General features: G+C 34.6%; 1 protein-coding gene across 1 annotated transcript; it reads left to right on the plus strand.

Moving 5' to 3' along the window:
* The first annotated feature begins 10,736 nt into the window (after positions 1–10,736).
* Positions 10,737–11,357, plus strand: LOC149532427 (uncharacterized). The gene has a single exon (XM_089805715.1). It carries the CDS (start codon positions 10,737–10,739, stop codon positions 11,355–11,357), a length of 621 nt encoding a protein of 206 aa, XP_089661841.1.
* Positions 11,358–12,555: the final 1,198 nt, after the last annotated feature.

Here is a 12,555-nt window from a genome sequence, read left to right on the forward strand (position 1 = left end):
ACCCAAGGAATAGTTTAGAGAATATTCTCTGTGACCAAGGGGGAATTAAAATTTTTCCCATACATTTTTCAGAGAGGTTTTTCACTCCTGGAGATGTACATTTTCTTTTAAAAACAATTTAGTCTAAGAATTGACATGTTATATACTTTCTTGTTATACAAGGAATGAATATTAACCTATTAACAACATTGATTACCTATGAACACGCATACTAACAAGGATGTGTAAATAGGTTATATTTTCTTTTATCATTCATCCTACAATTCATGTTTTATTAATTATCATAAACAAGGTGTGTGTCCCATTTATCCAGAATTCAAGTGATGCATGTTTTTTAATCAAATCTGATTGAGTCAATTATGAAATTTAATAACGAGGGAGTTAACCTTGTGATCACAATGTAGGATTTTTATCTCTTCTTAATACTTAAAAATCAAATTGGAATTTCAACATATCAAATTGCTTTTCATTAACATAATTGAAAACTTGAAAGTTCATAATTTAAAGTCATTATCTATCAATCTATTTTCTCACAACATATGCAAAGTTTGAAGTCACATGAGAGCAATACAAGGAGGCTTTCATAATTTTTTTTTTCTTTCTCTATTATTCATCCTGGTTCAAGGCTCCATCGGGAAAGAACCAGTAAGAAAACCCGATGTCTTTGTCAATACATCAAAATTCAAATACATTTCAATTAATATTACAATTCAAAAGAAATCTCTTCAAAATCCTTCACAAGTACTCTCTTCCAATACCTTCAAAACTTCAAGGAAACACAAGGAGAAGACAAGAACTGACCTGGATGAATCATCACAACAACAAGAACAATTCAAGCATGCACCCTAACCCGATTTTGCACAATAGGTCCAAACATGGAACTTGACTAGGGGGGAGGTGGATTTTCCCAATGGGAGATGTCAATCACCATGCCATAACATAGCCCTTTCGAGGCTAAAACTTCAAGAACTTCTGTTCTTCTACAAGGCCCTTTTGAGGCTAATACCACAAGGATTTTCAGTCCTTTTCATATTCAAGAATTCACAATATCAAACAAGGCATGTGATGACAAGTAGGGGCCCATACACCCTACCCTCTTTCCCTCCTCTCACCATGAGAGGAGACTCTACACCATTGAGGTCCAACTAAGGCCCTACCCTTGTACATGGCCACTTTTTCCCTATCCAAGGGTGAGTAATGCCAAAATAATCCCCATGAAATCCCCTCAAAAATAAATCATCAAGAACAAACAAAAAATCCATCCAAATCCATCCCAACACACAAGCAAGCAAAAACAAGAACAACACAATACTTTATGCAAGATTCAAGCATGAAAAACATGAAGAACAAAACCAAAAGAGTGAAGAACTCCTACCTTCACGAAATGTTATGGCAACAATGGGAAGTCAATAAGATCTTTTCCCTTTTCTTCCTTCAATCTTCCAAACTTTCTCTAAAACTAGAGATTGGGTAACAACCCCAAAACTACTCCAAAATGCCTCTAAGTATCATCCCTTAACTCAACTAGACTTCAAGTAACTGAAGATGGAGTTTGGGTCACCAACTCATGTAGATGACAATCAATTTTCGCAATCCATCAAAAATAGGGCTTTTGAGTGACCCTAAAAGTCAAACTAAGAGGCTAAGGGGGTGGGAAGTACTCCCCACCCATACCCTTACCCCTAGGGCACTTAAATTTAATGATTTCAAGCCTTAAAGACTTAATAGGAACAAATAAAAACTAGGGGAATAATAAGACCAAATAACAACCTTTAAAGCAAGACAATGCAAGGATAGCACATTTAAACAAGGGGTTCAGTTCTGTCTTTCCTTTAGGTTTCTCGACTAAATTTTCCTACACACTCATTGCACACATCAATAGTTCAAGAAACACATGTATATATATATATATATATATATATATAAAGTACGCATTAAGAACTTCATGTAATTTAAAACATCCATTTTTCTACAATTCAATTGTTTATCTTATTCTATTCATTAAATTGGAAAATTCGAAGTGTTAGTTTTGCATTCATTCACTACATCATCATACATGTTTATAAAGCATTAAATGGCGAAAACAAATATCTAAAAGTAAAGCATCACACATCACAATAGTATAATAATGTTCAGTGCATCAAGTAATGTTCTGACATATCGAGTCATAAGTATCAAAATAATAATGTATCATCGATGCTAGGATGGGTCGGGGCGAGGCCTCACATCTAGTAGTCAAGGCTTACCAATGAAGAAGAAAATGATGAAGATGGAAATGATAAGATAGTTTCAACAACTCAAATTGAGGAAAATAAAGAATTAAATAAGGCTAAACCAAGTGGTACTGTTGTTGTCTCGAGCATCGATGCACAAGCAAGACTGAGTGGTGACACTCCCTCACCTACTCATAAGGCAGTGTGAAGAAACATCACCCCTTCATTGAAAAGGAAGAGAAAATAAATAAAGGATATTTCACCAGATAGTGAAGTTAGTTTCGATGAACATATTGAGAGGCCACAACTTGATTTGGCAAATCTCACCTTGCAACAAAACATTTTGCTACAAGAAATTTTGAAGAAGAAAAAGAGGCAAGAAGAACTCAGGAGAGAGCTAAGGTAGTAGCAGATGCTACAAGATGTAAAGAATATTTTTGTTGATACTTTTGACATACAAAATGTAGATGAAGAGACACCAATCCTTGATCAAATTGTACATATCATTGATCAAGTGAGTGCTAAAAATTTTGAATCCAATGAAAAATGAATGGATTGGTTAGCAAGAAGCGTTGAGACCAAGGTTATGGACAAAGTTTTCATAACTATAGCTGAGAAAAAGGTGTTATTACAAGAAAAGGAACAAGTGATGATGATTACTATATAGAGGGTACAACAGGTGTACACAATTTTGTTAGATGTGCCAAGATTTACAGATACTATTCAGACATAGGTAGATAAGACTCAAGCTAAGATGAAGGCATCCAACAATGTTATCTCAGAGCCAACAGGATCTAGCATAGATCACTACAATATTTTATTGAATGTTCAAGGCACAATGGCTGAGCTTCAGACAACTGACAACACTATGAGATCCAAATTGATCTCAATTTAGGCAATGTTGATACCTCATTTGGAGGTCATGTAGAGAGAATTGAAAACAACCCTGGATCTTATCATAGAAGATCATAACCTGTCAGAGGCTGAGAGTCTAATAAAATTAGCTGCAAGATTAAAACTATAGAATCAAATTTTGGAGGCAACAAGAACCACATGGAATCATAAACTGGCCATGATTACCAGAGTTCACAAGGAATTCATTGAAACATATGGATTACTTCAACTCTTTCAACCCTAGTAGTAGTGACATCAAGTGTTAAAAAACAAGGGGGAAATGTATACAAGGGATAATTGTATATAGAAGGAGTATCATGTATAGGTAATGAATAAAGGTTGGAATTAATTTTTTAATTCATTTTTCACAAGTCATAAGACTTAGGGGGAGAACTCAATTTTTGTATTGATATGACAAAGTGTTTTCCACTAATTTTAAAGGGGGAGATTGTTGGTATCTCTAACCATTGTTGTCTCTTAGTGTCAATCACTTAGTCATTTACAAGGCAAAGTCATATGATCATCACTTACAACCGAGCTACTCTACATAGGATGAGTCATGTACATAAGATAGTATGTACCGAGTAATTCTATAGAAGCCGAGTAAGTATGGTCATAGGGCAATTTTCTATAAGGACCAAGCTCATTCAACGACCGAGTGAAATTCCAAGTATATAAGTACCAAGTGGTATAGTATGTGTCGAACACAATATATGTTGAGCATTAGGAAGTTAATAAAGTCTGAGAAACAACAATGCCGAGTACCGATAATAGTAGAGGCCGAGCAATGCAGAGTCCACATAAAATTCAAGAATGGAACCAAGTTTTAGGAAAAATAATTATTAGGCTAACTTGAAAGGATTAGTTAAGTTCTAAAGAAGTTGTTATAGTTTAACATTTAATACTTGTTGAAGTTGTTACAACACATTTACATGGCATGGATCACATATCTTCATGTGTATGTTCAACGATCGGGATAAAGAGGCAAAACATAGAACCATCTACAAGACTCTTCATGGGATCTTTATATAGCAATAATCTTAACCTAGATCAAGTGTGTGTGTGAATATTAGAGAGAAGAAGATCATAAGTCATTCAAGGGTTCTGTTATCATCTAACAGAACAAGTGACCTATTCATAAGTAGTGGAAGTGGAAGGGAAAGACAAGAGTATCTAATCAGAGGAGAAGATTAGTTAGAAAGGAGAAGACTCAAAATTAGCTTACAGAGTAAACCGAGAGTCAGGTACTGAGTTAATTTTAATAGACTTAAATTAGGGTAAATATCTTAATAGAGTGATCATAATGGATCTTTATAAATCTCCTAAAAAAGTTCTTGTAAGTGTCAAATCCTCTAACAAGGTGAAACCTAACCATTTCTTAAGTCTTTAACATGAAAGACTCCTCATAGAGTAGATCATATATTATGGTCAAACATTGTAACCTTAACTGGTTAACTTTATTACTATAGTAGTGAAGATTTGTGGGTGTCATCCCCACCCCAGTTTTATCTTCACCTTGGAGGGTTTCTGGGTAACAAATACTGTGTTATGTGTTATTACTTTCATGCATGTGATTGAATTAATTTACATGTTACAACAAGTTTACATTTATAGATTTGCATGCATAAGTTATTGTCGGATGTGGGTGAATTTGTGAAAAGGTATAAATTGTTATAGATTTTGATTTACCCCCCCCAGTATCTAGTTTACTCCTCTATAAATCAACACATACAAGAATATACATTTTAATTTTTTTTTTTCCATGATATACAAAAATTGTGTAAACCACACATTGTACAAAGAACATCTACAACCAAGCTCTAGCTTAAAAAGTTATTCTAGGGGCTAGGCTAAGAATCATTAGTATCTATGACTCTACAATCATTATTATTTCTTCCTACATATTTTGTCTTCCATTGTACCCATGGAATGCACCTTGTTAGACTCTTCCTTTCTTTTTTAGTAAATTATGTTCTCCACAAGTTTTACCATTATCTTTGCAACCAATTTGGTCCAGAAGGAATGTCACATGCTCTAAATTGGACTAACTTTTGCTTTTATTTTCCTCCTCAAGAAGAATGGGTGAAATAAAAACATCATCATTATCATTAGTAAAACACAAACTATTCTAGTGATTTTCATCATGATATGAGAGATGAAGTATAAGAGTATCTTCACTAGAAAAATTGTATATCTGGGTTACTTGGCCTTCAAGTGGTGCACATGAATATTGGTGCGAGTTACCATTGATACTACATGTAGCTCACAACAATCTACTCATGATCCAACTTTTGCCATTTTTTCATAGTATTCCTCGAAAGACATTTCATCTTCTTGAGAAAAGAAAGGCTCAAAGTCTAAATGATGCTCCATAATGTAGCCCACCACCAAACCATGATACATTGAGTGTTATTTTTTATCACCTTCAAGATGATGTGATAATAAATAATTTCTATCTAGTATCATTTCCTCCATTCTCATCTTCAATTCATTCATCTTAGCCTCAAATTCCTCTTGACTCTTCTCTTCATTTTTCTCTTCATCTAATAGGGTACTTAATTGAGATTATTTTTCTTCTTCATTGGTGGAAATTTTGAGAAAAGGAAGAGATCCTATTATTTTAAGGTCAAAAAATTCTATTTTTCTCTCTATTATCTCATGGAAACCTAAAGTTCTAATTTGATGTTTTCCTTGTGAGTGGAGAGATTTCTAGCAATATAATACTCAAAATCTTGATATGATATTTAAACTTTTTCTAGATATTGCTTCTAAATGAGATGATTAATGAGAAGTCAATCATGCATAGTTAAAATAGACTCAATGTATATGCATTGAAGACTAGGGGATAAAAATATACACACCATTCATTGAATCTCATTGTTAATCCTTAGAAATGGGATTGATAATCAATAGAAACCAATAATCTCCCATAGTGCCATTACATTTAAACATATAGAAAGAAATGTCTAAAGACAACCATAGAATTAAAGCTAGACAAGAGTGTGCATACACGATATGGAAAGACTCATAAAGACAACCCACAAATAAAGTCACAAAGAGATCCAAAGATGTAGACAAAAAATTTAAGCTACTCAAGAGTTAGATAATAAAATGATATTTTCAACTAGAGGAAATAATTAGTTGCAATGGTACTTGGCAGATGGAGTTAGGGCTAATAAAGAGAACCAAAAATAAGTAATATGTTTTTAGAAAATTGTGTCAATAAATAAATATGCACCCTATATATAGAAAGAGATTTTAATAAGAAAGATGGTTAAAGTTAATGTTTAGTTCTACCATGATTACATGCATGTATCGATTAGAATGAGACATCGCCACATAACTTACCATCGTGGAAAGTTTTTATGATACTGTTACCGCATCTAATAATGGGTGTACAAAAATAATACACCAATTATATCCATATTACAAGCCATCTTTCTACACTAGTAATATAGTGGTCTCATTTAATACGGATATAACACTATCTGTGTAACCCCTTCACCGTTCAAAGATACATAAATATAATATATGAATTTTATAAAAATTGGATGTATAGGGAAAAAAATATAACACATTAATTTTAATTATATTTTATAGAATGATATCTCCTCTTTCTATTAAAAAAATTATTGCTTCAATTATAATGCCATAAAAGCAGGCGTAACTTGAATCGAGTTATGCTTTGCTTTTTTAAATGTGTAATCCACTAGTAATACATCATTTTTTGGTTGACAGGTACATTGCACTAATTTTGATAGGTACAATGTTTAACGACATTACGAGATCAATCAAGAATTTTAAAGATTCTCTTGCATGTGGATTTTTGTGATTGGGTGCAAAAGAATTTATAATCCACCTATACAATTCATGAACATTGAAATAGTAGAATGCAATTTCTAGAGACGTGTAAATTTTCAAGTGAATGAGAAAGCTACATAAAGAGATACATTGTATGAGGATGAGCAACGATGATAAATGATCATTTCATCCTCAATCTTCACCTTACCTTTCTAGAGATGCTAATAACTATGCATAGCCCTATGAAAAATAAAATCAGATATGTAATTTGGATACTTGAGATAGGAACAGTCATATGTCTTTGGCGACAATGTTTACAAACATTTTAAATGATAAGTTCTATTAGATCTAGGGCATAGAATTATTAACATGAAATTTGGTCTACATTTTATTTATTTATATAATAAAGAACTAGTGTATATATTCTTTTCAATACTAGTTCCAAATGCAAGATGACATTTTAGAGTCAATTTGAGTCAAGCTTCTAACATAACAAAAATATAGAAAATAATGAACTAAGCAATAAGAAGAGCAACAAGAGGAGGTAGAAGGTCCTCATCATCCAACCTACTCAAACATTAATGGGATATTGTCCACCGTCTAATATTTCAATGTTCTCAATTCTTGTATTGACTATATTGTATTTTAGTATATTTATGAGTTCTTTTTACTAATACCATTTTGAACCCATTAAGCTATCAAGGTAGTGAATGTGAAAGTATTACTAAAGAGATATTCTACATTATCAATTATCTATTAAAAAAATTAAATTTCATATATAAGATCAAATTCACAAGAATTAGGCAATAGCCTACAACACAAGGATAAATTGTGAGCCTCTTCTTTGAAAGGTCTTGGGTTCGAGTCCACTCGAGCTTAATAAATAATAATAATGAATTACAATACATAATAATTAATCTTGGCTTCAACCTCTTACCGATGAGAATAAATAAAAATAATTCACAAGAATCAAAGATCAAAGCAAAAAGGACATGAGATTAAACCTCATAGAATTTTAAAAGTGCAAGAAGTCTTACCTTATTCATTGAATAAAGGACAATCACTTTTTCCATTATCATGAATGTAAGCACCCTATCTCCTTATTTTAATATCAATCCTAATACCATCCATTTCTTAATCTGAGTAATTTATTCTAGATTAATTAGATGTATATTTATTAGAAATCTTATTCTAGATTTAAAAAATAAAAACCTATTTTTAAATATTTGTTGCAAATTCAAATATATTCATACATGTAAGCTATTGTTCAATATAAATGATTTGTCTCTTCTTTAACTTATTGAATTTTATTTTTTTATTATCCATTTCATATCTAATTTAGAATAACAAAGCATTTGGAAATCCTGGGAAGCCATTAAGCCTCGGCTTTGTTGGGCTGGAAATGAGTTTAGAGATGGCCTCTATATGAACCAAAAAAATTTGTGGTGGTCTCCCTTGTTTGATGTTCAAGGGATCCCTTTGGCAAAAGTCCAGTAGGCCAATGCGCTATGTTTTTTCAAACATGACATCAGGACTCCTCGTGATCTCTTTTCTAGAGTCACCATGAACCTTCTCTTGTGGGAAGATATGTAGGTGTAGTTTCGTCTTTCCCGTCTAAATCACCAGACATTTGATCTTCTAGTTTTTGCATTGCTCCCATATCTATTACACAAGATAGATATCCAATTTGTTAAACCTTGGTGGAAGGATTAGAAGTGGCATCTTGCGACCCCTATGACCAATTATAAACCCAAGTTGGGTTATCATTGGTTGGTTTCTCACTTGCATATAGTGGATGTGCTCAACCAGCGTTGGCATTTCCATTCTTCTTAGTAGACATGGTGTTATAGGTTGGCTACTGTGTGGCAAGCCATCATTGAGCCAATGATTGTGCACTTTGCTTGGTGCGTCCTTTTCCAGGGACTACCTTTGGGTGTCCCTAACCCCAAATACCCTTTTTGTGGGCAACTTGAGATATTTCTAAATATTTTTTGGTGTTGCAAACATACCCAATAGTATTGGCACTGAATTCATGAATTTTTCAAGCCTTTTTGCCCACAAGCTTTTTCTTGGTATATGATCTTGTTGGGGGATTTGCCCAAGCTTCCCTATAAGTACTCTCAAATATGACATGCTTTCAGAATGGAGATTTTATTCACTATATGGAAGGACATAAATGTTGTTGTGTTTTCTCAGAGCTCTCTTGATATAAATGTTTTAATGTATACTAAAGCTTGCGTGTACAACAATGTAATGATGTAGATTCAAGTACAAATTGATAAGGTGGCTCTAGAGGTGGCCCACTTGCAAGATCTTTTAGCTCATTGGGGGAATGCTCCCTGTATGGTGGCCAGGGTGCCGCCTAATGTTTCTAGAGACCGTATGCTTCCTTGTGGTTGTTGGCGGGGCCGTAGCTCTTCAGCCTACCACTCCCACACCCCTAGGTCGTAGCCTTCACATCGCTCACCTAGTGGTGGTTTTGGAGGTTGTTGACACTTGATTTCTCCTCCCCCGAGGCATGGTTCTAGCTGGTCCCTGATGGCTCCTCCTATTGCTCCTACTCCTGCATGGCCTTCCTCCAATATAGATCCTAAATGGTTTTTCCTCTAGTTGGATTTTGGCAATCTCGCCTCTGAGGCCAAAGGGAGATAAAGAAAGATAAAGGGAAGAATGATGACGCTGCTAATGAGTGGATTCCTCCTATACCCCCCACCAACCCCACTGATGTATGGGGCCATGATGATTGTGAACCTCCCCCCCTCAGCTGGCACTGCTCTTGCAGTTTAAGGGTTGTTTTTTTATTTTTATTTTTATGGATAGTTAAGTGCCCGACCTCTGGCCATTTGAACTCTCGCGGGTTGACCTTGTGTCCCCCAACCCTTTTTTTGTGAATACGTAACTTTATATTTAAATTAATAAAAATGGACTATTCATCAATTTAAAAAAAAAGATAATGTCCTTTCCATTTCATATTTTTAAAGGTTTTATTTTTCCTAAGAGTTAAGATTCATTTTGTCTCATTAATTGTATGAACCATATCCATGCTCAAGTTTGAGCACTAAGATTTCATTTATGATTGTTGGATTGATGCAAAGCCTATCATTGCTATAAACTAAGGTGATAAAACTTTTTTAAATGGATAAAGGCTAAGGTGAAGGAAAGGATGCAATTATCCTCCCACAAAAATGTACAATTGACCAATTTTCAAAAGATTGAAAACATCATAATTTTTTTGAAAATTTCAGCGTTTGATTTGCATGATCTGCATAGTTTGTAATCGAAAACAACAAAAAATTGGAAAAAAAAATTCACTATGTAAAAAACAAAGTTTGACTTTGTTTTGTCTTTGGTACTTTTTTGTGGGAGATTAACCTTACCCCTTTAATGTTGATTTGACAATTTTAAATCAACGGTATTTAACATATGCCTTTTTTTTAACAACATAGATTTATAAATTCTTTAAGGGGATGCATAATTGATTTGAAGTATGCGCGCCATTAGTGCACATTCCGAATAGAATAAATGGTCAACGTGATTTCCTTAGACCTGTCTGCTGTTGCTCGGTAGGGTAGTCGGAACCTTCAAAGCAGGCGCAGGCTTTAAAGAAAGGCATTGAAATTAGATCACATGTTATCAATGCAGCGTGAGATGGTACTGCACCCCCCATAAAGTACGTGCGCCATTATTCACGTGCTTTGAAAGACTAGCCCGCGTGTCATGCACACCATGCTTTATATGCCTCCACTGTTCCTCCTCTCATCCCACATTTCATATCATCTGAGTATTTTTCTGGATAACGAGCTCTTCTTTGAAGAACAAGGAGATTCAATGGAGGAGACAAGGCCAGGATGCTCTGTGCACCTCAAGTTAGACGTCATTGGAGCCACAAATATTGATCTTGATCATCATGGCTGCAAAAGAAGTCTGTTTGTTCGGTATTATCTCAACAAGAAGATCGCTGTGAATACGAAGGAGGTGGAGGCTTGCCCAGATCCACAGTGGGGAGAGACATTCAGCTTGGAATGTGAGGGAAAAGGAGTTGATGAAATGCTGTCTAAATCAGAGTCGGTTGTGTTTGAAGTGAGGTGGAGAAGAAGAAGAGGAGGAGGAGAAATATTTGGAGGATCGAAGAGCAAAGTGTTGGGAAGGGTGGAAGTCTCGTGGGAGGAGTTGTTGTCATCTCCCACTCTTTCTCTGCAAAAGTGGTTTCCATTGATGGGGAAAGATGGTGATGATCTGTGCATGCTTAGTACTCCTGCTTTGAAGATTGCAATGTCGGTGACAGTTGCAGCAGCAGAAATATTTCCTCATCAGAAAGTAAGCAAATTATGCAGTGAAGAAAGCAGAAATGAGAGCAAACGTTTAAGACGTTTGGAAAGGGATGAGTGTGGCTGTGGAGGAGAGCTGTGCGGGGCCGATAATGGGGGTCATATATTCAGTCAAGTTTAAAGGAAATTATGATGATGATGTTCATTACGAAGTCCAGAACTTTTGGCGATGTTTCTATTTTTAAAATGTTAAATTTCAATAACGTATTAATTGCTAATTATAGGATGCGATTATCCTTCGACAAATTGATCTTTAACTTTTTTTTTTCAAAATTATGATTTTACAACATTTTTTTACGCGATAATTTCAGGGTGAATTCGTATTGATTTCAATGGTAAATAGGAGAAAACAACACAAAATCTGCAAAAAAATTGCTGTTCTCAAGACCTTTTTTTTTGTTGAAAATTTTGACTTTCAGATGGTTTTGCCGGAAGGATAGCCCGCACCCTAATTATATAACCACCTTCAACTTGCTAGTGGAATGTCTAATCACCTTACATAAGCATGTGTCAACAAATTGTTTTGAACTGCTTTGCTTGGTTCAAATTGCAATGCAAGGATAGTCTAAGCTAACGTACACGTAATGATCATTTGTTAGTGTAATGAATAATTGTTATTCATACGTTTGAACTATGTAAGGCTCTCGTTGACTACACTTGCATGGTTGCACACAACTAAAACACAAGCAAAGCTCACAATGTCAAGAAGTATGCTAGACTGCTTAGTTGATTTAAAGATTTTGAGAGCACATCTTACAACCATGGCCATCCACGAGACTACATTTCTTTGAAGTATGTTGTCAAACAATCTAGGTGCCTTGTCTATGAATTCAAGAGTCTCGAGGCCCTATGCTTCTACATTTTGCATACATGTCTACCATGGAATTTGCAACTACAACTCCTGACAAAAACTCACCTTCCATTATGCTTTGATTGTTATCCATAAAATCCTTAAAAGATTCCATTTTGGTGTAGGATGGAAGGATGATGGAAAAGGTTGTGGGATTGGCTTTACATTTGCAATTTGCATTTCATTATAAGTTTATAAAGCCTTTTCAATAAAACCACTAAGCACACAATTGATAATCATTGTAGTCCACACTCCATGAAACTGCATCTCTTTGATGTGGTGTATCAAAAGGTTCACATGTCTTTCCCATGCTTCAGTGTTTTGTATACATGTCTATTAGAGCGCTTGTAACTAAAACATCCACTTGAAATTCCCTTTCAAATATGATTTCATGGATGGTTGTCCCCAATTCCAAACATCTAATTTGAGCATAGGTAGGAAGTATGCTAGAAGAAAATCTTCAAGAGTT

The sequence above is a fragment of the Cupressus sempervirens genome, chromosome 10 (assembly GCF_028749045.1).
Source record: "Cupressus sempervirens isolate cs-2001-9-10 chromosome 10, ASM2874904v1, whole genome shotgun sequence".
Lineage (NCBI taxonomy): Eukaryota > Viridiplantae > Streptophyta > Pinopsida > Cupressales > Cupressaceae > Cupressus > Cupressus sempervirens.